The sequence below is a fragment of the Microtus oregoni genome, unplaced genomic scaffold (assembly GCF_018167655.1).
Source record: "Microtus oregoni isolate MIOR12 unplaced genomic scaffold, Mior012 000016F_ref0000370, whole genome shotgun sequence".
NCBI classification, from domain to species: domain Eukaryota; kingdom Metazoa; phylum Chordata; class Mammalia; order Rodentia; family Cricetidae; genus Microtus; species Microtus oregoni.
Genome location: NW_024543075.1, coordinates 3107689 through 3127820, shown reverse-complemented (window position 1 = coordinate 3127820; position 20132 = coordinate 3107689). Strand labels below are relative to the sequence as shown.

The window sequence follows — 20132 nt, the reverse complement described above, 5'->3', positions numbered from 1 at the left end:
ACTCGGCTTCTGGCAACAAGGCGGGACGACAAGGGTCCCTCTTGGCCATGCTCTTACCTAGCCCTTCTCTGGGATTCTGCCTCTTGTGGCTATGCTTCACCTCATCAGGACTCTCCCAATAGCTCTAGCACACCCCATCTACTCAAGAGATGGTTGCCTCTCCCTGGCCCCCCTTGAACCCCAAAGGGTAGCTGAGGGCCAGTAGCATCTAAAGCCTGAGTGAGCCTCCCTGGCTTCTAAGACACCTTCCAGGCCTAATAGCACCCTGGGCGCTACAGCGTGGGCCCATCAGTGGGGTGGTGGCTGTCTCCAAGGGAATCTGGAAGGCCCTTTGTCCTGGCACATCTGGCCTGCTTCTGCTCTGGTTTTGCCATTTGACACTGGGCTCTGATGGGACCACTGGTTGGGACAAGGGATCCTGTGGCTGGTGGTGAGTGTAGATATCTCTAAGCTTGGCTGCCTCCCTACCCAAAAGGTCACCAGGGCAGGCTGTGCTGTGGCTCCTGTCCCCTTCCTCTCTCTTCATCTCCTTAAAGTGGCCTGGGGTTGGCGGGCCATGCTTGGAGGGCTTGCTCGGTGTGGCCAGGCAGCACATGGCCCAGCAGCTGACCTGCGTGCGTGTGGCCAGGGCAGTAACTTCTGTTTTCTCGCTTTGTTCCTGCTATAGTAAAGCAGTGTTCAGTAAAAGCCTGGATATCGCTGAAGCCCATCCCCAATTCAGCAAAGAAGACAGGTATACACCCTGCCCATCCATCCCGTCCTCCCAGCCCCAGATGCAGGACTCCTGCCTGAGCCAGGCAGACAGAGGCAGGCCTGGAGGCAGGGCTTACTGACAGACACTTCCACCTCTCCTTTCTGGGAATGGAACCATCCAGCAGGTCAGGGGAAAAGCCTGGCCAGCTATGAGGAGTCAAGGAAGGGTGGGGTTACTGGGGCAAGGCCCACGGCCAGCCCAAGGCAGAGGGCCACATACTCCAGGTTTGCATAGGGCCAGCACAGGGGCACAACCCTGCACCCTGAACAGAACTATCTGCCTTTTGGGTATAGGCCTGCCACCTCTGTCACTCTTTTGTCCAAGTGGCCTTGGATGTTTTTGCTCCAAGGACTGGCCAGTTAGATTAAATGGCTAAGTGTCCCATGCCCCTGACAGGTGACTGCAGGCCAGTAACATCTACTGCCCACTCATGCTGCTGATTGGCTGGGCCACATCCTGTTTAGTAGCACACTATCCCTGTACCTGCCTGTGCCCCTTCCTGCTTGCCTCTTGCCCACTCGGCTGTCCTCAGGGCTGGAGTCATCTTTCCTACTTCAGACAAACTGCAGCTCAACTCCAGCATTGCTGAACTGAGGAGAGGTTGATTTGGCTCCCATGCTTATGCCTCAGCTTCCCTCTTCCCTTGTGCCCAGCAATGTGCTCCTATCTGCCATGGTGGGATCAAAGCCTAGGCCTCACTGCTCATGCCTGTATCCCCTCTCCCATCTCCTGGTATGGCCATCTCCATCTTCTCAGAGCCTGGCTCCTAGCTGTACACCTGGACCTTTGTCCCAGTGGGGAGCCTGGTACCACTTTGACCCAGGCATGCTGCCCTGACCATAGGTCTCCATTGTTTCTTGGGCTCCTTTAGCAGTGGGGGGAGAGACTTGGAGATCATGGACACTTGGCTCTGGTCACAAGTGCTCTAGGAGCTGGCAAGAAACCAATAGAGATTAGAGTTGCCCAGGTGGGGACCAGAGACCCACTGTGTATGGTTTGGCTCGTGGTGGGCAGGCCAGAGCAGTGCAGGCTGGTCTAGGGCTCTTCTGTCCTCTTTTCTCCTGTGGCTGCATCCCATCCTCACTTTTCCCTCCAAAGATGGCAGGTCCCACTGCCAAGGGTTAACCAGTGCTTTTGTGTCCTTTCATGGTGAGCTGGAAGGAAGTCCTGGTCTCTGACCTGAAGGGCAGCAATTCACCCGTGTAGAAGTGAACATGCTGGGCTAGCACCTGCACCTAGCTATTTGCAGGCCAGGTCTTCAGCCCAGTGGGATAATAGTGGGTTGAGATGAAGGCTGTGGGATGGCCCTGGGCTTCTCTTGTGGGTAGCTGTGGATATAAAAGGACCGAGCAAGTGCCCAGGTAGCAAGCCACATACTGGACGGTGTACAGTACAGCCTTGGAGAGGCTGGTCTTGGGTGCCAGGATCACAGAATGCATGAAGTTGTATCTAGTTCGTGGGAATCCTCCATTGCGTGTCCTTGCACCTCTGTCCACACAGTGTCTGTGGACTTTCATTGAGAGCCCCTTAGTACCTTTTCCTGTGCCTGGGCTGGGGTCGCTGGTGGGTGGCTTGTCTGAGTGGGAAGGAACCCCAGGAACCATGGCTGCATACTGGTGGTGACTACCAAGGTCAGCAGAATGATCCCCGACACAGCTGTGCCTCCAGAAACCCTCCTGGGCATGGTAGGAGCCTTGGAGCTCTGGGCCAGGACCACAAGCCTCCTGAAAAGGCCACCTAGGGGACAGGAACACGGAAGCCTTCTGCTAAATCAGCACTCTGCTTTGCACCCCCAGGTCTCGCTCCATCAGCGGCGCCTCCTCAGGCCTTTCTACGAGTCCTCTCAGCAGTCCTCGGGTGAGTGACTAACCCACCTAAGTCTCAGGTTACAGGGCTAGCCTCAGGAAATAAAAGGAACCCCAGCCAAAGTACCCGGGGTGGGGAACAGGGCCTCCACAGCCTGGGAAGAGGCCCCCGTCCCTGCCTTGCACACAGGCATCTTTTGCGGGCACCCTCCTGGCTGCTGTTCTGGTGCTGGGCTCTGGCTAACTGCATGTTCTTTTGTTCTGTGTTGTCCGTTTTCCTGTGTGTCACATGTTTTCTTTTGTGGCAAACCCTCCCCTTGCCTGCCCCCTCCCTCTGGTCCTGCTTGGGGTCCTGCTTGAATGATTTTGCTGGTCCTGGCTGCTGTGTGTGCATGTGGATGGGGGGGATGCATGGGCTCCACTTTGCGGCACCCCCCTTGCTCCTACTCTGCGCCACTGTAGCCTGTTAGGAAATTTGTCCTGCCCCCTCTGCCCCCTGAGCTTCCCTATGTGGCCTGTCCCCCGGCCACCTCCTCGGAGCCCGAAGCTTGTCGGAGCACCTCTCGGCCTGGACACATCCTCTCTCCACAGGCCGCCCTGCGGCCCAACCCCAAGACTCAGACCTTGCCGTGCAAGGCCAAGCTGACTGACAAGCCACTGCAGGGCACCAAGTCCAATCCGCTCCCGGCCTGCACCCAGACCCGGCCTCCTGGAGCCAGCCTTGGCTCTCCACTGGCCCTGTCCCCTGGGCCCCCCACCCTGCCGGCTCCTGCTCGGCTCCTGCCAACTGGGACTGAATCAAACACCAAATCTGTCCCCACCATACAGGTGACCCCTCACCCCTCACCAAGGGGTAGTCCCCTTCCTACCCCCAAAGGGACGCCTGTCCACACGCCAAAGGAGAGCCCAGCTGGCACACCAAACCCCACACCACCATCCAGTCCTAGTGTTGGAGGGGTGCCCTGGCGGACACGGCTCAACTCCATCAAGAATAGCTTCCTGGGCTCACCTCGCTTCCACCGCCGGAAATTGCAAGGTTAGCACAGATATGGGGCCGGTTAGGTGGTAGGATCTGCATAGGAGGTCGTGCACAGCTGAGATGGAGTGTACCTGCAGCTGGCAGCTCTATGGGCCTCTCCACAAATCTCCACGTCTGCCCTGTGCCCTCACTTGTCATCTGAGCAGCAGCTATGTTCAGCGAGGCCTGTTGGATAGTCAGGAAAGTCTACAGGCCTGGCCTGGCCAGTTCTCTGCTCAGCTGGGGCCTGGAGAGGCACAGTGGGGGTTCAGCACCAGAGCATGGACAGCGCACTGGGCCAGGGGCAAAATGGGTACAATCTGCAGCTCTCACCAACCTTGCCCTTGTCCTTTCCTGTACACAGTTCCCACGCCAGAGGAGATGTCCAACCTGACCCCAGAGTCCTCTCCAGAGTAAGTGGCTTTGCCTGAGGCTGGTGAGAGAGGGACCTAGGATCTTTCCACTGGGCAGTGGTCTCTGGCCTGAACCCCTTGGGCTTGCTTTAGCCCGTGAATTTTTATGGACTTTAGGTCCTGTCCACATGAGGAATGTCAGTGGCAGGACATGTCCTAACTCTGATCAGAGGCATCTGAAGTTGGCTAGGGGCTAGTGACTGTGCCCTGGACTTCCTAGGACTCTAAGGGGTCATAGGGATGGTTTGGACACAAGGAGAAACGGGGTCGACCTGTGATGCTTGTGGGGATGGGGAGTTGGCAGAGGCCTGGGACAGGCAGAGTACCCCTGGCCTTCAGCTGGAGGAAAGGGAATATAATAGGTGGGCCCAGTGTTGCCACCCTGCAAACACAAAATGCCTGTACGGTGTGGCTTCTTTGTTTCTTTAACAGTGGCCTCCAGGTAGTCGCTTCCTTGGTAGCTACTGGTGTGAAAGCATGAAAATGCCATATGACTGAGATGGGGGGAGCATGGAATAGATGTTGTAGCTACACAACCTCACAGAGTGGCCGGAGAGGAGTTGTGTTGCCAGCACTCAGTAAGGACCCGAGGGAGGTTGCTTGCTGTGTGCTAACCCACCGGGAGCAGCGTTTGCAGAGGTAATCGCTGCGCAGGCTTTTTGGCCAGGTGGAGGTCAGAGGCTCCATAACCACAACTGCCCTGAGGCTCTGGAGCATAGGACCATTTTTGTTTAGGTTAGGCCTTTTAGTTGCTCTGATCAAAGGTCTTAGAGATCTGCTTAGAAATACCTTTTTTTTTTTTTTTAAAGAAAAGTAGAAAATCTGTGACAGTAGCGTAAGGCCAAGGAGAAAGCCTTGGTCTTCCACCACCTCCTTGATCAAGACCCTTTGGAAGCTTCCCCACACCCCCCATCCCCAAGCCCTGCATGGTGGTTCAGAAGGGCTTAGCACCCTCATTTTTTTTTCACCGGCCAGCCCCTCACTGGTCATGAACCTCCACAGAACTATAACTGGGAGAGGAGAGGAAGGGTATCTCAGGAACTGACTCCCTTGGTTGTCCATGTCAGGCCGGCTGGCTGGAAGCCATGGGAGCTACAGCAATCTATAGAATTCTCTCCTCCAAAGCCTTTCTCTTTCCCTTTAGCTGGCAAGCTGGGGCCCACCCAGCTGAATGGTTTTTGCCTACTGATGTAGGTCCTTCTCTCATGCACCTTTATGGCCCACACCCAGAACTCTGTGTGCCCAGGTTAGCATCTGGGCCCAGCAATATGGACACCAGAGCACTATTGTGGACAGTGTCACCCTGGACCACACAATCCCCTCTGATCCTCTGGCTTTTTCTTTTTTTAAGTCATGGCCATGCCTCTAGTGCCACATCAGCCAAGTATTACTGCTTGCATCTGTGATTTTCATGAGAAACTCCACCTGTGTTTTCTAGAACCGTTTGGCTGCTCTGAAATATCCCAAGCATTGCTGGTCTCTAGGCCCAGGTGTGGGCCTTGGGTATAGGGGGGACAAGGGTCTACATGAGGGACACATACACCCAGAACTGACAGCAGAAGCATGGAGGGGCTGGGGGTCTGTTTCTGCCACAGAGGCAAAAGAAGGGAGGGGTCACACAGCCAGGAAAACCTATACCCAGCCCAAGTTAACAGAGGCTCTATGCTGCCCAGCATAGATATTCCTGTTCATGCTGGCCACATGCTAACACTATCCTTGACCACCAGTGCTTCTCTGGCCATTCCCTATTTCTAGACTCTCTGAGTCACTTGTACAGGGGTACATCTGACTGGGGGTGCTGACTGTGCCCCCACTGCAGCCAAGTCTCCCTGACTATGTTGACTGGGAGTTGCCATGAGATAGCCTACAGCTCAGCCTCCCCTAGGATCTCTTCAACAGGCATCTAGCAATGACTTGACCGGGCATTCTGCTTTCTGGTCTCAAGGCTGCAAGCCAAGTGTCAGGCTGTGGTGGTCTCTAGGGCTAGGAAAGAATCTTCTAGTTGCCCATGGTGGTGGGGTGGGCTGCCGTCTCTGCAGCTGTTGGTGGCAAGAGCTTCGATGCACATTTAGTTGGTGGGACCGTGCAGGTGAGACTGGGAAGCTTGATATCTGCCTTCTGTCCCCTTGGACTGATATTCCCAGGCTCTGGAGCTGAGGGATTCTATTTCAGACTAAAGTATTCACAACTTAGGAGACGGTGTATGCAGTGAGGAGTGTCGCAGTGGGGCTGGGGTGGTACTGCTGTATCCTGCCAGACAGCTGAGGCCAGCTGGGCAGCAGTGGAGTGGTAGCCTAGCATTAGGCCAAGCTACCATGGGAGGAAAACAAGTCCTGTATTCAGGTGGGCGATGGGTGCCAGAGCTAGATGAGGCTGTGGCAGTAGGAGCTATGGGCAGGCCCTTCCCAAACTGACCCTAAGGTCTGCCATGGATCTTATTCTACATGCTGCGGTGTGGAACCACATAATCTTTACCTCACCCCAGAGAACCCTACCAGACTCTGCACCATGCCCCAGCTTGCAACAAACTGGGAACATTTCTGCCAGGAAGTTGGAAAGCAGGCTTCTCCAAAATTTAGGGACCCAAAAGAGGATGAGACCTAGACATTCCCCTGTCCCCTGCTCTACCCAGTGGAATGTCTAGCAAGTGCCACTCAGACATCTCTGTAGGAGTCAAGGATGTGTGGTTTGGTGTTGGGGTGGATTTATGGTGAAGGACATAGGATTGGGGTTAGAGTTATAGGGTAAAGGTTGGGACAAGGGGTCTGTGTTAAAAAACATGGGGTCTGGGTTAGTGACATGGGGTTCAGGCTGGGATATAGGTCTAGGTTATGGATGCTGGGAAAAAGTTGGGGGTTATAGTTAGGAGAGTTTGGTTATGGTTAAGGATTTTGGTTTATTGTTACAGTGAAAGATATTTGGTTAGGTTTTGTTTGTGGGTTAAGTTTTAGAGTTGGGATGCCCTTGGTGTTGGACTGTGGAGTTAGGAGTGGTGTGGTTATTAGCATTGGGGCTGCAGAGCTGTTCTGGGCTGCTGGGAGCTTCAGCACTGCTCTGCAGGGAGGCTCTACTGCCCTAGCCCCTATGGGGGTTACAGGAGCAGACCAGGCATCACACTCTCATCACTGGAGCCTCTGCTCTGCCTAGGCTGGCCAAGAAATCATGGTTCGGGAACTTCATTAACCTGGAGAAGGAGGAACAGATCTTTGTGGTGATCAAGGACAAGCCCCTGAGCTCCATCAAGGCTGACATCGTCCATGCCTTCCTGTCGGTAAGTTTACGGCAGAGCCAGCCACCCTCACCTATGGGCCCAGCTTCCAGGCAGAACACAGGACCTCTCGTTCACACTAACTCTGGGCACCCACCTGTCCTTATGTGCGTCTGCCAGGACCACCACTGTCTGCCTAGGCTTTCAGCCTGCTGGGAACTGCACAGCACCTCTGGGAGTGGGGAGCTGCCTATGGCTAGGGTGTGCTGGTCTTCAGGTGAAGCCTCCCTGAGACTGAGGGTGAAGCACAGGTGGCCATGTGAATCTGAAAGACACTGTGACCTGAGGGATCTGTGTGGACTCTGATAACACTCAGTTAACATCTTGAAGCCCATAGTCTGTTTCTCATACCACTTCTTTATTTGAAGTCTGTGACCTCCAGTGGCCCCCAAACTTCCTGAAGAGGCTGAGGTTCTCAGAGAACATGAGCATCTCTAGGTTCTGAGAAACAGAAAGGGACCCAAAGACTGGAGATGAGACTTTCCAGCCAGGATATGGACTCCCAGAGTAACCTCAGAATTGGGGCTGCCTTATGCTGGGCTAGGCCTCTCTGGGGCTTTCCTTCGCTTAGACCTCCCACTCAGGACTCAGTGCACTGACTTTTGCTCAGGGAAGTCATCTTTTCTACGGTCATCCATCAGAAAGTGCCTGCCTTGTTCCAAGATAGGTCCTGCTCCAAGGTGCCCTTGCCTCATCAGACATTCTGCCCTGGAGTCCTTTAGGCTACCATATCTGTGGCTACAGCTGAAAGATTTCCTTAGTACCCTGAGGACAGCTGAGAATGTCTGCCAGAAGCCTCAAGCCAGGGGAGTGCTTACACTTGAGGTTGGCCAGACTCTTGGCCTGCTGTGTCTCTTTAGCACGTCTCACCTCCATCCATTACATCCCTTCCCAAGGCCCCTGGGTCACCAGGCCAGTCTGGGCCCCCATGGACTTTCCCATGGAGGTTAGTCCTGTATACTGTGGTGACCCTGACTGCTTTCTAGTTTTGCCCTTACTTCAGTCCATGTGATCAGCCCTCAGTGCTGTGAACTCACACACAGCCTCCCACATTCGCAGAGGTTCCTAGCTTTCCTGCTCACTACTGTGATGCTCCTGACTCAGGGTTGTAAGGTCATCTAGCCCCTTCCAGTGTAAGCTTCTCTGTGGGAAACCCAGGGTAGTGGCTAGTGTGCACCCTGGCTGACTGAGCAAGGGGGCTCTGAAGTAAGTTTCTCTCTGTTAGTCTTCTGTGTTATACTTGGTTCTCAAAACTGGAGATGGCTTGGAAGGCTGGGTTTGTGTCTGGTGCCCACATAGTGCTGGCTCTTCCGAGGTCTCCTTCCCATAGGTCCAGGAGTGGGCTAGTGGGGCCTGCTGGTAAGCTGCGCTCATGTCCAGCTTGTGCACACCACAGATACCCAGCCTCAGCCACAGCGTCATCTCCCAGACAAGCTTCCGGGCTGAATACAAAGCAACAGGGGGCCCAGCAGTATTCCAGAAGCCAGTCAAGTTCCAGGTGGATATCACTTACACTGAGGGTGGAGAGGCCCAGAAGGAGAATGGCATCTACTCAGTCACATTCACTTTGCTCTCAGGTAAGCCAGCCGACTTGGTAGTTGTGTTTCACCCCCACTGGTCCTTCCAGTGCCCTGACTGCCACTCTTCCCCCAGGCCCCAGTCGTCGCTTCAAGAGGGTGGTGGAGACCATCCAGGCCCAGCTGCTGAGCACCCATGACCAGCCATCAGCCCAGCACCTGTCAGGTGAGGTGGGGGCTTGGCATAGCATCTGTGGCTAGTGCTGCTTGGATGGGAGGTATGAGGACTGACATGGCCTCCTACTCTGACGGATGCCCACCTCCCTGCCCTGAGCAGTGCTGCACCCCTCAGGGAGCAGGGCCCCTCCCCGGGCATGGTGGGCTGCATCACACTGAAAGGCGCCTCTTGTCCACCGTAGAACCACCCCCGCCAGCGCCAGGACTAAGCTGGGGTGCTGGGCTTAAGGGCCAGAAGGTGGCCACCAGCTACGAGAGTAGCCTCTGACGCTGGCAGGTAAGGTGTCTGGCCTGCTGCCGGGGAGGGGAGGGGCTGCGGGCAGGGCCTTCTGCAGGAGCCAGGCTTGCCCTAAGAAGGGCTTCCCGTGGCCACTCACCTGGCCAGGCTCCGGACAGGCCTGCAGGCTCAGCACCCAGGCAGCTGGACATGAGGGCAGCCTGAGCAGGCTCTGGGACTAAGGCCCAAGGCCTTGATCCTTGGGGCTCCCCCTGTAGCACTCTACAGTGGCTGGGACTTGCCACCCTCATGCCACTGACCACCAGAGCTCTGCCTTAAGCAGGATGGGGGATCTGATCCCAGCAGGGTGCTAGGAAAGGTATCTGGGTTGCTGGTGTCTATGGGAGGAGGTAGTACCGGTGTGTCTGGCCCTATGCACAGGCATACACATGGGACCTGTGTGTCAGAATAATAGCTAGGATATAGTCTGGGCTATCTTTTAGCAAAGGGGCAAACTGATGGTGAATGGCATGGGGATACTTAAGACACTCTTGAGAAGTCTAGAAGAGATGGGATGTGGCTCAGGGCCAGCTTCTCCAAGCCCTATTCCCAGCTTACTATTTCCACAGCTGGGGCCTTTTAGGGTCACCTCGTGTGTGTGTGTGTGTGTGTGTGTGTGTGTGTGTGTGTGTGTGTGTGCGCGCGCGCCTGTTAGTCACTTCTATGTGTGTGTGCATGCACGCGTGTGCACACCTGCGTGCACACCTACCTATTAGGCACTTCTTTGTGTGTGTGTGTGGGCGCGTGTGTGTGTAGGTCCTTTCCACCTGTTCCTCATCTCATCCCATCCTCATCCCATCGCCTATAGATGTGCTCCCAACATGGGCCTTATCATCTCCTGGCAGGTGGGGCTGCCCAGCAGCCCTGGGCTCAGCTCTCCTCTCTTCTCGAGCAGGCAGGGTCAGATGCTCTTGTAGGCACTTGTACTACGGTCAGTCTTGTCTTCCCGGGGCTTTAGGCTTTCATCTTGGAAAGAGGAAAGCATGCTTGGGAATAGCAACAATAATGGGAAATTGAGATCAAGGAATGTCAGGCAGTGGCAGAGGCAGAAGCAGGCCAGGACTGTTCAAGGCAAGGAAACCAGAGGCTAGCATGCTGCTGGGGTTCTGCTCATAGTGATCACTCGGACATTGCAACTATGCTGGACTCCTGAGTACTGGACAGCTCTCCATGCCCTGTCCTATAAGATGTTCTGTCATACCCCACCAGTGTCATGTACAGGACCCACTCACCAGTTCTGTCAGTGCTGGAGCCCACCCTAGGACTGCTGGGCACCACCTACTCTTGGCAGCCTGCCCCTCCCATACCTTCCCATTGGGTCCCTGTGTCCTGGGCCCTAGTCCAATGAGCTTGGCTCCAAAGACACTGTTGGGGGTGAACAGAAATAGACCTCCAGGATACCTGGTGACCATCCAGACATGGACCCCACTCAGGGAGAGAAGGCTGGGAACCTCTAATGAGTAGGCCCCATGGACACCCCCTCCAGGTCTAATGCCAGTGGGTGGTGAGGGGCAGGCACTGTGTAGGTGGTCTGTTAAACCTTGCTAGAGCAAGAGGTTTATCTAGCCCAGGGGAGAAAGGCCTGTGACTGGAAAAGACCACACCCAGTCTTCTGGCTTTAGCTACTGAAGGTGACATTCCACTATCTGCCTGGCTCCTACCCAGCTGTAGTCACAGGCCTGCTCTGACCTAGATCCTAGCTCTCAGTTTTGCCCCTTCCAAACTCTACACTTCCCTGGGCCTGCCTGATCCCTCACCCTGTCTCTGCAGGTTCAGCTCCTCTCTTCCTGCCAGCCAGTATTCTAGGGCCCTGACTACTCAAAGCCCTGCTCCTCTATGAGCCCCAATCCCTCTGAACTCTGTCGACTCCTGGCTCAGCCCTCTCAGGCCCCGCCCTGTCCCACGGTGGCTGGCTGCAGGTGGGCAGCCTGTTTACTCTCTCCCTCCCTCTTTCCATTCTGTGCTCCAGACAACACTAACTGTATGGAGGTGATGACGGGGCGGCTTTCCAAATGTGGTAAGAACCCCTCACGCTCACTTGGCCCCCAGCCTGTCACCTCCACTGCGTGCCCCCACAGCCTACCCTGATTAGTGCTGTCCCACTGTCCCTGGACTGTACTGGGTCCCCTGTGTATGCACAGGCAGTGGACCGCCCACCACCCCTGGGCCCCATCTGCTACCCAGAGTGGTCTTAACCACTTCCTGCTCCCCATTTCTACAATCAGGCCAGGCTGAGGAGGGACTTCAATGCTCAGAGCAGGAAAAGGTCCTTGTGCTTGAGGCCAACAAGGATCTTATATATAAAAGCACTGCCTATATGTAGCACTGCCCTGGAGGGCAAGATGACACCTGTCCACAGACCATGCCAGTCAGAAGAGGAGGGTTATGCAGCACTGGGCTCAGATTGATGTCAGGCGAGGGAATGGAACCAAAGTCTCCAATTGGCACAGCTGGGTAGTGAGCAGAGGCTCAGGAGGGTGGAGGGTCACCCATTACTTCTGCCCTCCAGGACCAGAAACCCAGCTGTGGCTGCCTGTCCCCAGTTCCCTGCCTGCCCGCTGACCACTCATCCTGTCTGTCTGCTGCTAAACTGTCTGTGCTAGCCAGGGCCAGGCTCTCCCTGTATGCTGCTGCTCACTGGCTCTGGCCACCCTTTCTGAGAGCAATCATTACCCACAGAGCAGCAGCCAACCCCAGGGTCTGACTCAGCCCTGGTCTTTCCATTGCTCTTTTTATACCTGGGGTTGGACAGCTTACGTGGCCCTAACACTTGGGAAGGAAGACTCAGGGCTACACTGGGTGAGGGAGGAATCTCACTGCCAGTCCTGGGCCCCAGTTCTCAGAAGCAGCCCCCAGGACCCATCTACTTTGAAGGTACGGAGGGTCCCAGGGTCTGTTCCACAGCAGCCTTTCCCACTGCATTGCTCCTGGCACTATAGGGACCCCACTGGCCGCCTGCCCGCCCTGCTTGCTACCCGCCTATCCTTGCTCTGCCATTCCATCTGACTTCATTTCATTGGGTTTTTCTTTCTCTTGTCAAGGCCCCTTCGTTCATTTGTTTGTTCTTTCTCTCCTTCCCTCCCTCTCTCCCCTTCCCACTTTTTTCTTTTCTTTTCTCTCTTTGTGTCTTCTGTTCTGTGTACCCAGGCACCCCATTGAGTAACTTCTTTGACGTAATTAAACAACTTTTTTCAGACGAGAAGAACGGGCAGGCGGCCCAGGCCCCCAGCACACCCGCCAAGCGGAGTGCCCACGGCCCCCTGGGTGACTCCGCGGCCGCTGGCCCTGGAGGGGACACCGAGTACCCGATGGGCAAGGACATGGCCAAGATGGGGCCGCCCGCCGCCCACCGTGAGCAGCCTTAGACACTAGTCCCTCCCCAGCACAGCACAGCACAGCACAGCACTGACTGTGGCCTTCTGCCACCCTGTGTGGACCAGGCCCCACCTGCCTGCCCAGAACTTGTTTCAAGCCTGGGAGGAAAGGAGAGTGGCCAGGGCACGGCCCACAGGCTGGGCTGCTGGGCTTACTCTCTTTTCTCTCTTGCGGTCTGTCTCTGCCTGTCTCTGACAGCATCGCTTGTTTCCGCTCTGATACCAGGAATTATCCCGAAAAGTTAACATGTCACCTCCACGAGGCCATCCTCTGTGCTGCGTGTGGACACTGGCTGAGCGAAGGCAGCTGCTGCGGACCACCTCCCCTCCTCCTGCTGCTGCTGCTGCTGGGCAGAGAGGCCAGCCCACTGTCCACCTCTGCCCATTCCCAGGCAGCTCTGCATGGCCCAAGGGAGGAGGGCCTGACTCCCAGGGGGACTCTTCTTCTAGCCCAGCCACCCTGGACTCCCAGTGACCAGACCCTTGACAGGGACAACCTGTCCACGATCTTCCAGGGTAGGGGACCATGGTGGGAGAAGCAGTGGGAATGGATTGTCCTCCACGCCACATTTGGAGGCCTCCTGGGCCACTCACCTCACCTTTTCCACACTTTGGCCTCACCAGGGCCACCTCTTCTCATTTGCATCCATTGCTCCACCTTGTCAGGCTGCAGAGCTCCGGCTGAGATGGTTCTCTCGGGCTGAAGTGGAAATAAGAGACCTGGGTGCTCCAGAGCTGCCTGGGCTGGCCAACTGTGGGGGCTGGGCTGAGACCAGTATTATTTATTTGCTGTTTTAATTTATTGAGTTTCTTTACGTCTCTGTTCTCTGTTCAGGGAAGGGGGAGCAGCAGCAGCACCCTCCTGCCATCTGTCTGTCTGTTCTGTCTCTGACTTGGGCAGGGTGGGTCCAGAGCCCAGGTTCCCTCTAAGGACAGAGCCGTTGGGGCTGGGAACGGTGGGGAGCCGGCCAGTGGATGCAGCACTGGCAAGCTACTGTAAACTTTAAAAGAATTCCTGCAAGATATTTTTATAAACTTTCTTTTCTTGGTTGTTTTTGGAAAAAGGGTGTGGGGTGGGGCCGCTGGGGCAGAGCTAGAGTTTGTGTTTCGGCTCCTTGCTCTTGGCTATTTCTATACACATATACATATATATATAATATATATATTTAAAGAACGATGTGGTTAGCTCTGTCCCGGGTTGTTTTATTACTACTTAGCAGCAACTCCAGTTCCACACGAGGGCTCAGGATACAGGATATCAGCTTGCACTGGCCAGCTGTGCCTGCTGCACCAGGCTGAGAGTGATCTTGGTTTGGTGTCTGAGCGAGAAGGGGTAGAAGACCCTGAGCTGGCACCCTACTCACATACAGGATGGCAGGGGTACCTCGGGCTTTTTTAAAATTAAAATTAAAAAGTTAAAAAAAATCAAAGCCAGAAATGGAGATAGCAGTGTGCTCTGCAGTGGGTTCCTCCTGGAGGTGGCAAGGGCAAGGGGCCCACACCACTGCCTGCTGCCCACTGAAGCCCACCTCACTTTCTTCATCCTCAGCTTTTGTCTGTGTTCCGTTCTGTCTGGCTGAGCCAGTCCCTCCCAGCTGGCCCAAGGTGCCCAGTGTAGCAGCAGGAGGGGCCGGGGGGCAGGTTTCATGCATGCCTTTGCTCTTCCCCTCATGTACAGATTTTAATGCTTCTATTACATTCAACCACCATAGGCTGGGATTCCCATACATAGGGCAAAATCAAACACCTGTAACAACAGCAAGCCACGCAGTACAAGTGGGAAGGGGCTTATCCACGGAGTCAGGATACTGAAAGCAATACCTCTTGTTAGCCTTCCTCTTTTGTACTTTGGACACATGCGGACTCGCAGACATCACAGAAATGGACAAGCCCCATCTGGTGTAACCCCTGTCAAATAACTGTGAGCAATTTCAGTTCTGGAACAATAAATTCCTTCCGTAAAGACACGTGATGCAAGGTCTCCGTCAGGGCTGGGCGGGCATGGGAAAGGGCACAGGATGTTTGAAAGTGGCTCTTGTCCCCAACTTGTACTTGTCTGGGCTGTGCTCAGGGAAGAGGTCCACCTTTGGAAGGGGGTCTGTTAAACAGGCTGGGGCGTTTCCCTGGGCTCTTCCACCAGAGTTAAGGAAAGAGCAGTCTAGAGACATAGGCTGGCAAGGCTATCTGCTAGGAAGATAGCAGAGGTGACAGGAGAGCTGTCTTCTTCCTCGTGGCAGTTTCAGCGTCACCCCAGATATGCCTGAGGTCATCTAGCACTTGGACTTTCTCCACTAAGAGTCTCTTCCATGTTCCCGTAGCCAGCAAGGGATGCCCCAGCCTTACCACCTCTCGGCTGCTAGTATACGGAGGACAGGTCTAGTTTCATGTCTTGAATGCCAGGAACCTGAGGCTGGACAATCCTCAAGAGTCTGAGCAAAGTGCCCAGACCATGAAAAGTGCACTTGGCACACCTGTGCCACACTGCCTGGTGGCAGAGCTCTACTATGTAGCATACTGACAGTTGGGGGGAGGGCTAATGGGCCTGGAACTGTAGGAGTTCACAGCATCCTTGGCCTCTGCCTAGTTGATGCCAGCTTACTTTTACTTTTTTGGGGCTCTCTGACACTATTGTGTATTTCCTGGGGATGGAGTAGACCCAAATGAGGTCCTGCCCTGGCACAAGACCTAGTTAACACACAATCTTACCAGAGACATCTAAGCCATTTTTGCCTAGCTTTATTGTGATCTAATGGAGGCAGGCAACTCTGCAGAATCAAGCTCAAAACCCAGGATAAGAAAGCAACACAGTAAAGCTAGAGTCACTCTCTGCTTAATTCTGGAGGTCTCTGTGCTTTCTAAGGAGTGTGGTACTTCGAAGGTACTTGGCGAGGACAAGGGACCAAGCTCTTATCTGAGCTTTTCAGTTAACTTTGGCTTGAAATGTTTGTTTAGGTAAGGATTTGATCAAGAGGTGCCTGATTACCTGGGTCTGGGTGCTAAGATGTCTTCCCGTGTCTTCTCTTCCTGCATCTGCTTTGCTAAGAACAACAACCCACCCACCCCCAGCCAATCTTCCTCCAGCTGGCCCATTGGATATATAGGCTACAGTGAGTTTTGGTGGGCACTAAGTAGGCCAGCAGCTTCCTATCTGCACACTATTGCACCCTTAGGGCCCATGAAGGAACCTACTCCTAACTGTATATAAGGCAAAACAAGCTCAGCCCACTATTCATAAAAAAATAAAGGAAGCCTCATGAGTTCACACTGAGTATTAAACTTACTGGCCTGCACACTCTTCTGAAGAAATTAAAATGAGGAGAGGACTACCAAAAAGTAAATAGAAGGCCTCTAGAGGCCAGCCCCCATCTCAGGACATAACTTGGCCCAGCAGTAAGTGTATAGGCAGAACAGAGGGATACTCTGATGGGTGCTTCAGAGCCCAGGGGTGAAGCACAACCTGGCACCCTCAGGAAGAAATGCTCAGAACCCAACCTCTCTCTACCTTGGTGAGTCTCCATCCTGAAGGCAGAATGACACAGCTCCTGGGGGAGATGGTGAGGCCTTGAAGTCCTACAGGCCAGCAAGTCCTTCACAAATAATCTTTGCTCTACTTTCAGCTTTTGGCCAGGGTGCTGACCAAAGGTGTTAGTAGCTGTGAGGTTCAAAGGACTGCCCAGCTTCATTCGGGCTTCTATCTCTGGAGCACATTGTCCTGACAGTGAAACTTGCATGTCATCTGTCATTCACATAGCCTGTGTGCTTCTCAGTAATTACATGTTAGCTCCCTGCTGGGCGATAGCTCTTCTGTCTTCTTTCCCTCAGACTGCACACTGGCAAGACCAGGCTTTGCCTTTCATGCTGTTTGGAAACTTCTGCCAGATGCTCCAGTTGCCAGTTGCCAGCCCAGCTGTGCAGTCACTCTCCTACTACACTTATCTTTCAGTCCCAGTGGCATGTCTTTCTCCTGAGCCCTCACCTGCAGTGCTGCTCACATTGTATTTCCATTCACCAACCAGTCACAGCAACTCAGCATTCTCAGGGGTGGAGTGGGTTTTCTTGGCTGGATCCTTTCCTTCACTTCCCAACCCCCACTTACAACCATACTTCTGCTACCATTTAGGGACCTCTAGGCATTCCATACATGCCTTTCTTTCTTTCCTTTTTCTTTTCTTTTTTTGAGACAGGGTTTCTCTGTAGCTTTGGAGCCTATCCTGGAACTAGCTCTTACAGATCAGGCTGGCCTTGAACTCACAGAGATCCGCCAGCCTCTGCCTCCCGAGTGCTGGGATTAAAAGTGTGTGCCACCACCGCCCAGCCCCACACATGCCTTTCTATCAGCAGTGAGCTCACTTCACCAAAGGCTAAATCCAAGGACTGCCTCATGGATCAACTCCCCCTGTACAGGTGAGAACCCACGACAGGGACAAGAAGGCAGCAAGAAGCCATCTACATATGGTAGATAGCACACACAACTGCCCTGTGTGCCTCAGAGCATTGAAGCTGGGCCCCAGCACAAAGCTCAGCAGGTGGCAGCCCTCATTTAGATGTCCATACCTTCAAGGATAGCCTTCAGAAGGCTGTGTGGCAACACCATGTGCTTGGAGGTCTTGCCACTCTTTCCTGTCAGATCAAACCCCACCACCCGGAGATATGGAGGTATACCATGCTACTTAGACTCTGTCTCAGACTCCACACAGCAGCTCCAGCTAGAAGCCCATCTTCCTAGCAGCCAGCCATGGGCTCTATCTGCACTAGGCACCCTCCCCCACACTGGGTGGCCAGGGCTATGGTAGCTTTGTTCCCTGGGAGCTGAGGAGAGGGAAGTCTCAATGAGCTAAGCTCCACTTTGCTCCTGCATTCCCTTGCCCCAATGATTCCCCCTGGTACTTCCAGCAAGCTGAGGCCCCAGCACAGGCTCCTTATAGTAGTCCTAGACATAACAGTTTCATGGGCACCCTGGGTTTCCACTCAAGGGGTCTCTGCTAAGACAGGTGGGCAATACCCAGGGGCAGAGGCTCAGATAGTCTGATGGGTTCTGTTCCCAGGAACTAAGACTAATGGCTTGAAGGCTTTAAGTTGGTTCAGGGAGGGTTTTTGTTTTAAAATAGGCACTCCCTGTATAGCCCTAGGCTGGACTCAAACATGCCTACTTCCTGCCTCAAGCTCAGAAGGTGCCTATAGAGAGGGAGTAGACTGAACACTCCATGTACCCTGGAATTTTCTGGCCATCATTAGACAGTGGCAGATAGCTATTGAGAATGTCAGAAGACAGATGAGGTTGGTCAAGGTGTTTACAGGAGCTAAATCCCCATAGTTAACAGAAGAGCTTCCAGCCTCAAGTTCAGCCTCCAAGGGGGCTGCTGATGGTTCAGTAAGTGAAGAACCAGAAGATCAGGTGAACTCTAAAACCCAGGAAGGCCCACAATTTAAAGGAAACCTGTCGGGGCAGAGCATCCCAGGAGATGTTGGCAAGCACAGCCAACAGGCTGCTAGAATCCAAAGAGTCAAGTTTGTTGTCTGTGAGGAACAAGCCATAACCATGCCTGTCTCCCGCCCCCGCCCCTTTTAGCCCTCTTGGGCCCAGGGCCAGCTCCAGGCCTGAGCTTAGGCCCAGTCCCCACCTAAGCAGCAGGCTGCCTCCTTCTGGACCCCTAATGTTGAGCCTGAGCCATATCTAAACAGGTCTGAAAGGCCTCCATTCTCACTCAAGGAGGTGCAATGAGTGAGGATAAGGTCAAGGAGCCTCAGGGAAGACTCAGAAAAGCAATATGAAAGAGCAGACCGAGAGGACACAGGCTCTGACCTGAGAGAATTCTTTTATTATGACCGAACAGATGAACTAAAGCAGATTCTGCCTTTCACTGACAGCCCTGTCTCCACACAGGGACTCAGCCAGGTCCTGATGCTACCCTGGCCCCTATGCACAAATGGGACCTCCATGGGCACTGAGGAGGCAGCAAGAAGGGGTGACAGGAGCAAGCAGCAGGTGTGGGCCCTCAAGGGTCACCCCAGGCCTCTCTACCCTAGGGGCTCCGAGCCAAGATCCAGGCAAGGGCTAGGGATGGAAGCTGTAGGGTGGGCCTCTGTAAAAAGCCCATCCCCAAAGCACAGCAGAACTCCAGGTCTGCAGAGCAAGCCCCGCAAGGGGGAGACACCTCACAAGGTGCTACTTTCAAAGCCGCAGAGCCCCTCTGAGAGAGGGGAGGGGAGGGCAAGAGCCACATGGAAGACCCAAGAAGGAAAGCCCCACAGAAGAAAAATCAAAACATCAGTCCAATAAATGTTTGTTGAATGAATGAATGACTCCAAAGGCTCTTCACTACAAACAGCACTCATCCATCCAACAGGAAAGTCAGGAAACACGCCTTGACTCCAGCGGCATCCATGGAGCCCACACTCTGCGCAGCCTGGGGCCCTCAGACCTTGCCACCAGCACGCCCGGGGAATGTGTGCGCACACACAGACACACAGTTGTCTCTTTGCACATGTGCATCCATCTGGCCCTGGAGGCTCATCTCTCCTTCACGTGGTTCTGTGCTCCGGAAGCTCCACTGCTAGCCCCATCCCCAGTGGTACCACCGCTACCTGGGCTGCTGCACAGCACCTCAGTGAGGTCGTCCATGACTGCGGTTTCTTTGGGGTCGAGCAGGTTGAACTCTCTGGCGAAAAGGATGAAGTGCACGTACAGTGTGTTCAAATGTCCGTGCAGCTCAAGGGCCAAGGTCTCCTTGAAATGGGCCCAGTAGATGTGGCCCAATACATGAAACAGATACTTGCAGATCTTCTTCACCAAGGACTCAAAGGAGCTGGGGAATTCTCTACCTAGGGGTAAGCCACATGTCATAGACCCGCAATGAGGCCAGGCTCCTACAACTAGGCTCTCCTGGATGGGCCTGAAGTGCTCACACCTGTTACTATTCTTCCACAGCGTTCCCAGCAACCTGTCCCCCAGAGTGGCATGTGCCCAGAGTAACAGGCACTGGCTAAGCCATGCTGGCCACCTGCACAGCAAAGAATATGTGGTGGGCCCTCAGGTTTCATATGCTTCCTTCAGTAGACACCCCAGGGCTATCTGCAGACCAGCTAGAGGAGCAGTAACAAGTACACGAGGATACCTGTAGAACAGTGCTGGCTTTTTGCTGCTCAGGATGAGTTTGAGCCCTCATTAGGACCTTGACAGGTCTGGAAATACCAACCCCAGCAAGATGGACTGTGATGGCCTCATTGTGCAGAGATGGTAGCAGGGGCCAAAGGGGGGCCAAGTATTGGGTCCCCAGAGTGTAGGTGGGTATTTGGCTCTAACTGAGCTGAACCCTGCATGGGAACCTCCCTCCCTCATTAGCCCAGCCCCCTTTGCTGAGCAGGAACCAGAGTTACAAAGCTGGAGGTAGCCCTTCTACACCCCACTTGCAATCATACTCCAGACACTCTCTAGCTCAGTGCTGAAGAACCTGCTGGCTTTGCATAAG

At 54.3% G+C, this 20132-nt stretch overlaps 2 protein-coding genes across 23 annotated transcripts in view; one reads left to right on the top strand and one right to left on the bottom strand.

Moving 5' to 3' along the window:
* The window catches only part of Brsk2 (BR serine/threonine kinase 2), a 52763-nt gene extending 38135 nt beyond the window's left edge, over nucleotides 1-14628 (top strand). For 2 of the 20 annotated variants that reach the window (XM_041666299.1, XM_041666302.1), the window contains 11 exons: nucleotides 668-733; nucleotides 2551-2611; nucleotides 3388-3595; nucleotides 3942-3990; nucleotides 7138-7261; nucleotides 8655-8835; nucleotides 8912-9001; nucleotides 11259-11306; nucleotides 12042-12163; nucleotides 12485-12640; nucleotides 12890-14628. In XM_041666299.1, the coding sequence (XP_041522233.1) occupies nucleotides 668-733; nucleotides 2551-2611; nucleotides 3388-3595; nucleotides 3942-3990; nucleotides 7138-7261; nucleotides 8655-8835; nucleotides 8912-9001; nucleotides 11259-11306; nucleotides 12042-12163; nucleotides 12485-12640; nucleotides 12890-13138 (1354 nt within the window). In that variant the 3' untranslated portion in view covers nucleotides 13139-14628. Of the gene's footprint in view, nucleotides 1-667; nucleotides 734-2550; nucleotides 2612-3387; nucleotides 3596-3941; nucleotides 3991-7137; nucleotides 7262-8654; nucleotides 8836-8911; nucleotides 9002-9194; nucleotides 9290-11258; nucleotides 11307-11798; nucleotides 11985-12041; nucleotides 12164-12436 lie in introns of those variants that run through there. The other 18 variants (XR_005975767.1, XR_005975768.1, XR_005975769.1 and 15 more) reach the window with 18 other exon arrangements.
* Nucleotides 14629-18462: 3834 nt separating this feature from the next.
* Nucleotides 18463-20132, bottom strand: part of Mob2 (MOB kinase activator 2) — a 56531-nt gene continuing 54861 nt past the window's right edge. For 2 of the 3 annotated variants that reach the window (XM_041667108.1, XM_041667107.1), the window contains exon 5: nucleotides 18463-19485. In XM_041667108.1, coding sequence (XP_041523042.1) covers nucleotides 19175-19485 — 311 coding nt within the window. In that variant the 3' untranslated portion in view covers nucleotides 18463-19174. The remainder of the gene's footprint in view (nucleotides 19486-20132) is intronic. The other variant, XM_041667109.1, reaches the window with a different exon arrangement.